The 12,789-nt window shown below is 38.3% G+C and overlaps 1 protein-coding gene across 1 annotated transcript in view; it reads right to left on the reverse strand.

The window, feature by feature from the left end:
- SLC38A4 (solute carrier family 38 member 4) overlaps positions 1 to 12,789 on the reverse strand; it is a gene marked incomplete at its 3' end in the record, with an annotated part of 28,137 nt that overhangs the window by 8,607 nt on the left and 6,741 nt on the right. Inside the window, exons 4-12 of the mRNA XM_079715046.1 lie at positions 11,448 to 11,521; positions 10,892 to 10,984; positions 6,215 to 6,296; positions 6,046 to 6,128; positions 5,887 to 5,945; positions 4,737 to 5,012; positions 4,526 to 4,605; positions 3,095 to 3,195; positions 1,217 to 1,341 (exon numbers count right to left, since the gene is read on the reverse strand). Of these exons, the coding sequence (XP_079571172.1) occupies positions 1,217 to 1,341; positions 3,095 to 3,195; positions 4,526 to 4,605; positions 4,737 to 5,012; positions 5,887 to 5,945; positions 6,046 to 6,128; positions 6,215 to 6,296; positions 10,892 to 10,984; positions 11,448 to 11,521 (973 nt within the window). The remainder of the gene's footprint in view (positions 1 to 1,216; positions 1,342 to 3,094; positions 3,196 to 4,525; positions 4,606 to 4,736; positions 5,013 to 5,886; positions 5,946 to 6,045; positions 6,129 to 6,214; positions 6,297 to 10,891; positions 10,985 to 11,447; positions 11,522 to 12,789) is intronic.

Consider the following 12,789-nt stretch of genomic DNA (forward strand, 5'->3'; position numbering starts at 1 on the left):
CCCTCTTGCACTGTTGGTGGGAATGTAAATTGATACAGCCACTATGGATAACAGTATGGAGGTTCCTTAAAAAACTAAAAATAGAATTACCATATAATCCAGCAATCCCACTACTGGGCATATACCCTGAGAAAACCATAATTCAAAAAGAGTCATGTATCACAATGTTCATTGCAGCTCTATTTACAATAGGCAGGACATGGAAGCAACCTAAGTGTCCATCAGCAGATGAATGGAAAAAGAAGATGTGGCACATATATACAATGGAATATTACTCAGACATAAAAAGGAATGAAACAGAGTTATTTGTAGTGAGGTGGATGGACCTAGAGACTGTTATACAGAGTGAAGTAAGTCAGAAGGGGAAAAACAAATACTGTATGCTAACACGTATATATGGAATCTAAAAAAAAAAAAAAGAAAAATGGTCATGAAGAACCTAGGGGCAAGATGGGAATAAAGATGCAGACCTACTAGAGAATGGACTTGAGGATACAGGGAGGGGGAAGGGTAAGCTGGGACAAAGTGAGAGAGTGGCATGGACATATATACACTACCAAATGTAAAATAGATAACTAGTGGGAAGCAGCTGCATAGCAGCGGGAGATCAGTTCGGTGCTTTGTGACCACCTAGAGGCGTGGGATAGGGAGGGTGGGAGGGAGGGAGATGCAAGAGGGAAGAGATATGGGGACATATGTATATGTATAACTGATTCACTTTGTCATAAAGCAGAAACTGACACACCATTGTAAAGCAATTATACTCTAATAAAGATGTTAAAAAATTTAATTTCAACCTCAATAAAGCTGTAAAACAAATACATAGAAATAAATTTTGTGATTTTCCCCCTACATTTAAAAAGTACTTAACATTTAAAAATACTTGCTCTAGCAAGTATTCCCTGGAAGTCCAGTGGTTAGGACTCTGTGCTTTCACTGCCAAGGGCATGGATTGGATCCCTGGTTGGGGAACTCTAAGCCCGCAAGCCACGCAGTGCAACCAAAAATAATTTAAAAAAATTTTTTAAATAAAAAATTTAAAAAAATACTTGCTCTGTCTACATATTACATAGTCAATTTTTAAGTGGGTTCAAAATGCTATATAAAAAAATAATGTTCCTGGGCATTGCATTATAATTAAATCAACATCAAGTCAGAACGTATGTACTAATCTGTGGTGTCAAGCAGGATTCTTTCACCAAAGCCATGTACTTACAGGGAACAGCACTATGGGCACAGTTAGTGTTACTGCCACAAGGACGGCCAGGCGTACCATGAGGAGAGGGGTGTCAAATGTGTACACTTTGCTGTAAGCATGAAGCAATTCATCTTCAACTTCTCCTGCAAAGAGGAAGAGGAGAATGAGTCCACTAGGTGTAGTCAAATCGGCACTGCTTACCTAAGACAACGTTTTGCAGAAGGAACACAGTATAGTAGAAAGAACCCAGGTCTGGGAATCCTGACACCTCTGCTTTTATCCTGTCTCTTAGCTTATTAGCTATGTGACCTTTGTTCCAATGAACAAAAGGGCCCTGAAGCTTGTAAAGTTGCAGGAGGTAATATAAAATTGCTAAGGCTCTTCTCTAAGTCATTTGCATCGTGATAAATCTTTCTCTGCTCTACAGAAGCATCACAAAACAGAGGACAGGCTGAGGTCCTCTGGTTGAAAGGGATGAAAGAGCCAAGCCTCATCAGCCTGTCCCTCACATCTTGCCACCTCCCTCCACCCTCACCTGCCCAGTGAGCCCCGAAGCAGCTTCTCCAAACCCAGTATGGAAACCCTAGGACAAATGATCTTTAACACTTTTTCAAGCTCAACAATTATGACTCCATCATAACACTGACAGACATACTTCTGGGCTTTTTCAAGTTTTCTGTTTGTCTCACTGAGTTGAGACTCATTAGATTAAGTAACAAAGATGAATTAGTATGATTGTTATAGGGTCTCCCAATGAATTCTGCTATAAGATTAAGATGCTGCCCTCCTGGAAAACACACTTCTTTCAGAATTCCAGGCATAAATGACAAGGAAATGCTTACAGAATCAGATGTACTCTGATTTTCCCACTACTCTCCTCTAAATCAGACAAAGGGGGTTAAAAATACCTTCAAAGGCATTGACCCAATTTTCATTAATTCCCAACCAGTGAAGAGTTAATGCCCAATCTAAATCAGTGCTTGGTTAAAAGCCAAATATTAGTCAAAAACAAGAAAACAAAAAAAAACAAGCAAATGGTGCCCCCTCCAGTCTCTTCCTACCCAATTTGTCTTGTAATCAATTTAATTTACCAAGTCAGCAGGGAAGAAATAATGCAAAATGTTAGAGAGGCTTATTTTAAAAACATATTTATGTTGATAACATTGTTTTGTGTTAATGTTTGATTCCCTGAAATTTGTCTGTAGGGCCATGCTTCATCGAAGAGAAGACCAATCTTGATCCTTTTGTGTCCTGTTATGTTTTTGGCATAATCAAACGTGGATATGTCTTTGGCATAATCAAACATGGCCGTAGTCACTTTGTTTTTTGATAGTACGTCCCCAGATCAAAAGGAATTCTGTCATGTCCTTTTTTCTTAGGAAACCATTCACTATAACAGAATAGAATGAGATAACCCAGAAAATTTGTCTAATGCTCCAAGCCCCCAGATTTGACTTGACTGGTAAACAAGAAGCAGGTTCCAACTCAAGGACTTGGTACTTTTTCTGCCATTTGCTTGGTAGTTAGTTATTCCACTAAAAGAGCTTTACAACATGCAATCTGATTCACTCTCACAGTACGTATGTAGCTTTAGATGGCTTAGAGAGTCAAGCCAAAGAAATATCCTCTATCCCCTAAGGAAAATAACTAAAGTAGAGGGAAGGTTTTTACAAAATATGTGTGAATTCACAAATTATTATAACCTGTTAGGCAGCCTGGTTCAGTTTCCATTTTCTTAGGTCAAATGATGAGACTAAAATAGCATGTTAATTGAGCATGTGCATCTACAGATCATGCTGTTTATTGAGAGTAATTAAAAGAATTATACCTACCCGGATTAATGATCAGTCCAACTAGGATTTGCACAAAGAAAATGACTTTGACAGAGTGACCTACCATAAAAGGTTAGGTAACCAAAGAGGGCAGCAAGCAGGTACATGACGAGCATCCCTGTGATGGAAACATTTGACACTGTTTGCATCTTCCTCTGGGACCGACTGAAAAGAAAAAGAACACTGAGCTTTGGTTTTCTGAACAGATGAAAATATCACTACTTACAATTAAAATTTTAAAAATAATAAAAGAATGTGTGCCTGTGTTACTCATTATAAAACGGCATTTCTAGTGCAGAAACACAGCTTATTTAAATTTGCCTTAGGGAATTATGGAGGATTTGTTTCCATTTTTCTTAAAGGCTACTTCTTTAGTCTTAGAAAGGACTATTTTCCTAGATGAGGATCAGTTTATTTTATGTTGATAAATATGCTTGTCTATTGAGTATTTAAGAATGTAATTAGCACAAAGGTCAAACAGGCTCCTAATGTAGAAAGACTTCATATTTCATAGTGAGATAGATTTGAGGACCAGAATCCACTAGAAACAGCAAAACACTACTTCCAGGAGTCCAGACAACCTGAAGCCTGGTATCATTACCTGGACAGCTTCTGGAAACCATTCTAGAGGCATCTGGCTGCTGACACTGGGGTAACTGCTATCACTTTTCTGTCCTTCGGCTCAGATCAAGTGTAGAGTAACTACTACATGGGATTTTCCAAGTAAATCAAAGACATCAAAATAATTGAAAGTGCTCTATAAATTTTTTAAGAGGTAAATCTGAATATATGGGGCAAGTTATTGCTATTTAGTGAGAACAAGGACTGAGGTTATTGATGTCTGGGTAAAGAAGATGAGAATTATAGGACCACCTCCCCTCAGGGTAAAGGAAGAAGCTGCTGTAGTGGACTCAGACCCATTCATCCCCAAGGGCATGTTAACAACCTCAAAGGGAAAAGAGTATTAAGGAATCATAGAATATCAGCTGGAAGAAAGAAGATTGTCTAGCCAGTGTCTCCATTATACAGATTAGACGATGAAGGCCAGATACGGGCACATCCCAGTGGTGGAATGTCTTCTAGGCAAGGGTTAAAAACTGACCACAGGTGACATCAGTGGCTTACCCAGGCCACCCTAATCATAATTTTTTGTCTTCATGGGTGTGGGTCATTTCCAGTTCAGGTGACCTCACTTCTTCCCACCAATATTCAAATACAAATTCCCCATGCTTGCCAAAATCCTTACAGACATTGGCTCATCCTCCCCCTGTCCTGAACCCCTCCCCTGGATCATTAGGATGAAGGAACAAGAGAAAAGGAAGCAGTGAGGGGGTTGATTCACACCTTTGTGGTCAAAGCACATTACTGATGAGTGGTTATAGCATAAACCTCCTGTGAAGACAAAGCTGTAAACTATGCTTCTGTATAAAGCACCTTTGAAAATATGAGCACATTTTCAAAGCAAATTAGAATGCTAAAATAATGGCTGCCTTACTCTTTAAGTTCACTGTAGATGGGAAGGACCTCAGGGTGGCATACAAAAGCAAATGCTAGGATGGGAATTGCATAGGCCGTCTGAAAAACAAAGACAACAACGCATGTTTAGCATTCCAACAGAGAGAGCTACCCCAGACCATCTCATCTTGTGAGATAAAAACTCAGAGGCCACGTTGCTAGGCTCTTAGAGGCCTAGGCCCCTCACTTACCCGGGAGTTGAACACAAAGTATTTGGGCTGACACTTGTCATCACTGTGTGCTTCGTACTCTACTCCACTGCCATGAATAGAGCCCTTGGCCTGGTTCTCATCTAGCTCTGCAGGATTCTGGTGGGTGTAATCCATCATGAAGTTTACACCACTACTCTCAGAGTTGTTGGGTAACATCATCACGTACATTGCAACTGTATTGTTGAATGTCAGATTCCCAACATTGTGATCCAGAACAGGCAGAGGGCAGGGTATTTGGAATTTCTTGTAAATCACCTAGACCCGGGTCATTAACACAACAACAACAAGTCAGCCTTTTGAGGAAAACAATGAAACAAAAATCCCTGTGGGTGGTTTATGGGGTAGAGGTGAGGGAAGTCTGCTGAGGATTCCTTTTAGACTAATGGACAATGGAGACTCCCTCTAGCCTCAGTTCGATGTAAAGAGTTGGAACCATGGTTGGCAAGAGTCAACAAGACAGTATTTTGCGTGAATCTATCCCAAACTTCATGCATACTCTTCCATGAGAAAGATGATCATTTTCTTGCTATGTTGCATCTCTTTCATTTCTTCAAACTAATGAAAATATGGGTCATCAGGAAATTCCCCCCTCCTCCTTTGCCTCTTTGGAGAAATGCTATATAAATGTTGGCATTCATGTTATTAGCAGAAATTCCCCCTTTTGGAGGGGAGAGGGAGTGGGGTGGGGAGAGGATTTCTTTCTTTAATTCCACTGTGGTCACCTTCTCTTCATGGGTAGAATGAGTAAGAGAAAATGGCTGATTCATGTAAATATGGCTAATTCTACAGCCTACTCACTTAGCTTCTGGGACTCTTCCCTTCTTTTTCCTCCGCCTGTCTAAATACTGGATTGTTGTCACATTTCTGCTTGAAGTGTTCCTTTCATCCAAATATACATTCAGTATGCCTAGAACATACTATTAGCAATGGTCTTGACATTCTAACTCAACTATTTTTAAACTCATGACTGTTCTTTTCTCATTCCAAATTAGAGTACAAGGAAATTGCTTGTGATACAAGAACTATTTCATGCTAATGATGTCCTTGAACCAAAATGAGGACACCAATTCAGGCACTGAAAGCATCACACGCCTACCAAGTTACAAGGATCATGTCAAAACTCACTTACCACACTGACAAAAAACACCATGCAGGTAAGAGAAAATCCACTGGTATAACCCAGGTAACCTAGGGGTTAGCAGAGAGATTCCGGAAGGTGAACATGGCGTCCACAATCAGCTTACCTCTTGAAATACAAAATGAAAATAAAAATGGAAAATGACTTTACCTAAATTTTTAAGAAGAGAAAGTGGAAGAATGATTCCAACTGACACAAATATGACGAGGTAGTTGCCATTGACATACCATTCTCTAGAAAAGAGAGACCAGAATATTAGGATCAGAAAAGACCAAGTAGAATGAGTCTCTTGATGTTACAGAGAGAGCAGAAGACATACCCAGTATTTTCTTCAAGTCCCATGAACGCTCTGATTACTTCAGGTAGTTCGTATTTAATAATGAAGAGGTAGCTTGACATGGCTAAAAGGGAAAACATGAGAGCTTAGTGGTGTGCACAACACCAAAGTCACAGGCAAGTTGTGAGAAGTCCAGGCATTGGTATACCCTTCCTTCTCAGTAATTCCCAAACCGAAAGAAAAGCCATCCACTATGTATTCTGTACTGTTTCCAAGTTCTTCTCATAAATAGACATTTGGCCCTTTGGCTCTTGCCTATGGACCTTTGCTAACAGTATCAATGCTGATTCTGTGTTAAATCCAGCTCTGAGGTTTTCAGTGAAGCTGCAGTTTCAAAGGGTTTTCCTCAATTGTTATAAGTCATCATGACCTTACTGAGTGTGCATGTTTTAGTATCTAGAACTCGGGCAGGGGTCTGGCGGCCACAAAAGAACGGGGGGAATTGCAGGGTGGAGTTGGGTAGAATACATGTCACTCTGCCCTCCCTAGGTGGGCACCAGTTTAGTCCTCTGTAATCTCCCTAGGGGGCATACAAAATCTCAGACCACTGATTCTCCAAACTGGAGTCATACTGGATTGATTAAAAAAAAAAAGTACAAGAGAGGATAGCTTCTCTAACCTTTGTCAATGAAGATTTTTCTATATCCTTTGTCCAAATAAGAAATCATACAAAGTGGCAAAATTTCTTGAACGTCTAGATAAGTGATGTATGTGTGACCATGTACTCTTCTGAATACCTGATCTATAAAATCTATAAACCCTCTCCCTGGAAAAATATTTATGCATACATACGCATAACATAAAATTTTGCCTACAGTTGTAGGGATTTATGCAACATCCCTTTCCCAAGTCCATCCACTCAATGAAGAATAAGACTAATTTGCTATTTCACACGTGATCAAAAGACTCAATTGAAAATAAAACTGACAAGTTTTGCATTGCAAGGTTTAAGTGTGTGCTACATCCTTCTGGTGAATTTTTGCTAACAGACATTTAAAGCAGATATCTAAGTTGCAGATTGAACTATTAATAGCTTAAAATATTTCCTTAATCTCAAACAAAAGTAATAACGGTGATAACAATTCCCTACATTGTTTAGTTCTGCGTGTGATCAGCTGAAAATCCACGTGAAAGAGCAAGGTGCAATTTATCATCTTCATTCCACAGCTGAGGATATAAAAATTTTGAGAGCTTAACTGACATGTCCAAGATCACACAGCTTGAAAATGACAGACCACATCCAAAATATAAGATCCCTGATTTCAGGCCAGTGTTTCTTCTCTATTGTGAAAATGAAATGATTTTTACAATATCTGATGTGTCTTCTGTAAACATGATTTGGTTAATCTTTACAAAGACCTTGGCTAAAGCTAAATCTTACAGAGGGTAAACAGAGGAGATATTTCTGATTAACTGGTTCAGTGAGGTACCATTCAATTTTAGAGCTATTAGTTGCTGACTCTCAGTGATGTCACCACTGTTAATGTGTTTGGTCTTCGAAAATTCAGAATGATCCAGACTTGTCTGGGTAATGTCAACATTATTCTGCTAATGGTCAGTGTTAATTTTTCAGGGGATTGAGAAAATTAAACGTTCTAAATGTGGAGTTGCTAAATACAGAAATACAGTGATTTCTTTTAGGCCACAATAACCACTAATCACATAGAGTAACCAAAGTGAGAGATTTTCAGGAAAGGTGTATGAAATTTCATCTCACTCCCTTAAAGCCACACTGTGGGGTGAGGGGCTTGACTGAGAGACCATGTTATAGTTTATTCCATTCTTTAGAAGCATAACAGTAGCTATACTTGGAACAATAGACAATGCTGTTGCGACTCAGCCTGTTGGGCTCAGGGCTAAGCATGTGTATGTCCAGTTAGTTCAGTGGTCCAAACAAGTATATTAGATCACCTATGAAGAGATCCTATGAAAAGCTTGATATTTTAAATCTTGATAAGGCTGAGAATTTGAACCAAATGTAAAGCAGTTTATTTGGTGGGGAATGGGGGACTTATATGCTTGGGACCCAATGCCAGTAAAATGAATGAAACAATTCCAGTGTTACTACCAAGTTCTACCCAGGACTGTAGTCTTACGATACAAAAAATATGAAAGACATAAATACAAATCATTAAGATATGACTGATTTTATTTATCTGCCTACCAACTATCTGTTATCAGGAGCAGGTATAGTTGGATAAAGGTTACTAAAGAAATTGCTGCATTCTAGAAATGCTAGATAATTCCAGTGATTTTATTAATCAAGAAGAATGACCTCCTTGCAAGATCTCTGTGCAAGTTTGTTTATTGCAGCATTGTTTGCAATAGTAAAAAACTGGAAACGATCCAAAACTGTTCATCAAGGGATTCAGTAAACCAATTACGGTGTATTTATACAATGGAAAGCTCAAAAGCCATTAAAAAGAGTAATATGCAAAAACATTCAAGGCATATTGTTAAATAAAAAAAGCAAGCTGTAAATCAGTATTAGAAGACGATCCTGTTTTAACAGTAACAATATATTTGTTAAATTTGTCATAGAGGAAAACCTGGCATGGGTTTTTCTAAGGATGATTTACATAAACACTTCTTTGTAATTTATATATTTATGTAATGTTTTCCTTTTTCACAATTAGCATATATTTGTCTTATAATTATAAAAATGCCATTTAAAAACAACCAGGAGGGCTCCAGTGACATGGATATTGCATCTAAGAACTGGAGAGGAAGGGTGCATGTACTGAACCTGTATTATTATGACACTGTGAGGATGAACTATTACTCTCAATTGCATAGGTGGAAAAATTGGACTCAGAGGTGTAAGTGATTTTCCCAAGGTCATAGATAGTGACAGAAACAAACTCAAATTCAGGTGTTATCAGGTGTCAAAAGTCTATTCTCTACTCATGGGTTTTAAAATGTCTTTTAAAAAACAGTGACATACCAGATATATACACACAAGGTTAAGGGAGCCCAGAAGAGCTAGTACCTAATAGCCTAGAGACCGATGGATCATGGAGCAAACGGAGGGAGAGCCAGAGAATGTGTATGTGTTAGGGCTGGAAGATTGTAAAAGTAGGGGAACTAAATATAGTTTGTTATAGTATGACACAGGACACATAGGGAACAGACGATAGATAGACAGATAGGTAGAGAGACACAGAGAGAGAGATATTAGGGTTTGTAGGAAAGGTATCAGAAAGGTAGGCAAAGGAAAGATGATGAAAACCCTTATATATCAGACTAAAGAGTTAAAATTTTATCTTGAAAATCATGAGGGCATGCTGAAGAAGTTTATGCATGTGAGAAGCAAGAGTAGATCTGAATTTGAGAAAGTTAATTTGGAAGATGAATTACAGATGGAAGAGGGGAAACTGAATACAGGAATAACAGGTAGATGTCTACTGCAAAAGTCTGAGCAGAAATAGTAATCACCTGAAGTGTGGTAGTGAGACCAGAAGGAGAGGAGAGATTCAAAGGCTAAATAGGAGAAAGAATGGATAAAAGCTGGTATTTGATTGGACTGTCAGGGTTAGGGAGAGAGGGAAAAGTTTAGGCTGACACCCAGCTTGGTGGCTTAAGAAACTGGATGCTGCTGGTATTGTTCACTGAGATGAAAGAACAGAAGTATAGAATAACAGGTTTGGGGATGGGGTAGGAGGTGAGGAAATAAGTTCCACTACGTGGTGATATAGTGCAGGTCGTGCAAGGAGACTTAGCCAGTAGGACATCTGAAATATGGGTCAAGATGCCTTTTGAGGGTCAAAGACACGATAGGACCAGTGAAGCTGGTGGGCATACATATCACCTGGAACACTATTAAAAATATGTACTTCTCGGCTCTCCTCTGGAAGTGATCATTCAGTAGGAATTAAAAGAATCTGTAGAACCAAGAAATCTGTGCTTTCTAATGCTTCCGATGCCTAGCCAGAGTTTTGCCTTAGCACAATTTCTAGGGATACTCTACAATGGGCTGGCTCTGTGCAGGCTGTGTCTCAAGGACCCCAAAATTTGGCTATGTGCCTCAGATACTAAATTTTCCCTTTTATGAAATAAACTCAATCATACATGTGACACATCAACTGTTTGGGCAATGACAGATATAAGCACTAATGCTTTAACTTTTAAAAGTAATAATTAAAGCCATTTGAAATCAAGAAAGGTTTTATTTTATATTTTAATTCTAGAATTTATTTGGTAGGGTTTTATATAGTATTTCATTTCTTAGATATTGCTATTTTCAATTAAAGAGGGATTAAAGAGCAATTAAAGAGCAAATCTATTTAGGAAACTCTACTTTTGAAATTTAAAAATGATAAAACAGCTATTTTTCTGTATTTAAAGGGCCTGTTCATTGCCATTGAGTTTTATTATTTCTTTCTTTCTTTTTTTTTTTTTTTCGGTACGCGGGCCTCTCACTGTTGTGGCCTCTCCCGTTGCGGAGCACAGGCTCCGCACGCGCAGGCTTAGCAGCCATGGCTCACGGGCCCAGCCGCTCCGCGGCATGTGGGATCTTCCCGGACCGGGGCACGAACCCGTGTCCCCTGCATTGGCAGGCGGACTCTCAACCACTGTGCCACCAGGGAAGCCCGAGTTTTCTTATTTCTTGAACATCTTTTAGAAAGTTTAAATGGTTTGTTGAAAGCTAGATCCTCTTACCTCCAATGTTCTGCATTGTAATGGAAATAAAAGCTCCGATTTTCCCAGGCCATCCAAATGCCTTTTCACCTAGTTTTTCATAAATTAAAGATCCTGTAATCAAAAATGAAAAGAAACTTGTTTAAAAAAAACTGTTTTAGTGACTAAAATATTTCTATGTAATTCTACACTGGAGCCTCAAACATGTAAATAAACACCATATAGAAATTACAAACCCCAAATACGCAATCTCAAAAGCCATTACAAAATACGGTAAATGTTCCCCAAACAAGAAGCGATGCCTTCATTCATCTTGGCTCCATGCAGCAAGTCAGAACTGTTATTTCTATCATCCACCAAAAGTCGTTTTCTCTATTTGGCTTGAACCTGAGCAGGTTGACTTTCACTTGTCCCACTTGCCCAGATAACTAAAAACATGGAGAGACCATGTGATTGGGGTTAGAAGAAAATGAAATGTAAAATTGACTAACACCATCCTATAGGTATAGAACTAAAGACTTAAATACCCTTTGATGAGAATCAAAATAGCATGTCTTAGGTCTAGGGAGTAGCATACCTCCTTCCTTGGCAGTCTTTAATAAAAGATGAACTGAATAGAGAGATAGGATTGCCACGGCAAGCAGCATGATTCTGTGAAGGGAATAGAGAGGAGACAATAATGTTTCTACAAAAAATAAGATGTAATAATATTAGATGTTACAATACATTATTACACTGGTCTTTTCGATCATTAACTTTCCGAGAGTATGTGGATTTGGCGGAAGCTGAAAAATTCTTTTCAGAACTCCACCAATGCCCTTAAATGTCCCAGAACTGGAATTGGCTTTATTTTATGGGCCAAAACGTACTATTGGAAGTTCCTAACACACCTTTTTTAGTCTTAGATTCTACCCAGTAGTAGAATCTGGTTTATAACTTAGATGCTAAATGTATAGCAAAATTAGCAAATACTTACTCAGCATATGGGTATATGTACACCATATTTGCGTGATATTCCCATGAACATTTATAATTGAAGGGATATTCAATGACCTGACTAAACATTAATCTAAAATCTAGAAATACAGAAGTCAAAGCAAATTCTGAGCTCCGTTACTACTGAGTCTACATATTAGATGACAGTGATGAACCAGAGGGTCTGGCAATTGCCTGTGTAATAGAGACAACAGAGAAAGGTAAGTCTAGGGTGCAGGAAAACCTTTGCTCAGAAAAATCATTTCTGGCTCAGGACCCTCCACATGTCCACAGGCATATATGATTTCTTTATGTATACAATGATCAATGCTTCTCCAAAAAACAAGAATTGGACAGCAAAAATAAAGAGTGTAGGTAGAAGCAACTATATAATAAATTAAGGCACAATACTAAACTTTACCTGAAATTTTTAAAAAAAATCTTATCCTTTGTTTAATATGATGAGAGCGTACCAAACAGTCTCCCCTCAACTGATCTAATTCTTTGGTAATTTCTTGGGAAGTCAATGTTACAAACGTAGATTTAGACCACAAGTTACAAATGTTATAGCTATTCTAGCTCTATGGTACTTTTTTTTTTCTTTCACAAAACATGTTCACCAGAACTGCCTAATCAATGTCTTATTCATACATTTTTCCATATACGTTATGAATTGACCTGTTTTAAAAGAATTATGTAAGTCAGATTATATAATTTTGTTCCCTGGAAAAATAATGAGCATACCCTGTATTCTAAATACATTTTCTGCTTTGGCAGAAAATACTAAAAGTAACACCGATGAAATCCTATGTCACTTGTTGGGAATTAAGGGAGATTGCTGAATACAGTTTGGGCTACTTGGATACACAAAACACACCTCATGATATCTAGCTATGTAATTGTTCTGGCCAAATTAATCTGCTAAATGTTTACAGGCCTGAAAT

This window comes from Hyperoodon ampullatus (genome assembly GCF_949752795.1).
Source record: "Hyperoodon ampullatus genome assembly, chromosome: 11".
In the NCBI taxonomy this organism is placed as follows: domain Eukaryota; kingdom Metazoa; phylum Chordata; class Mammalia; order Artiodactyla; family Ziphiidae; genus Hyperoodon; species Hyperoodon ampullatus.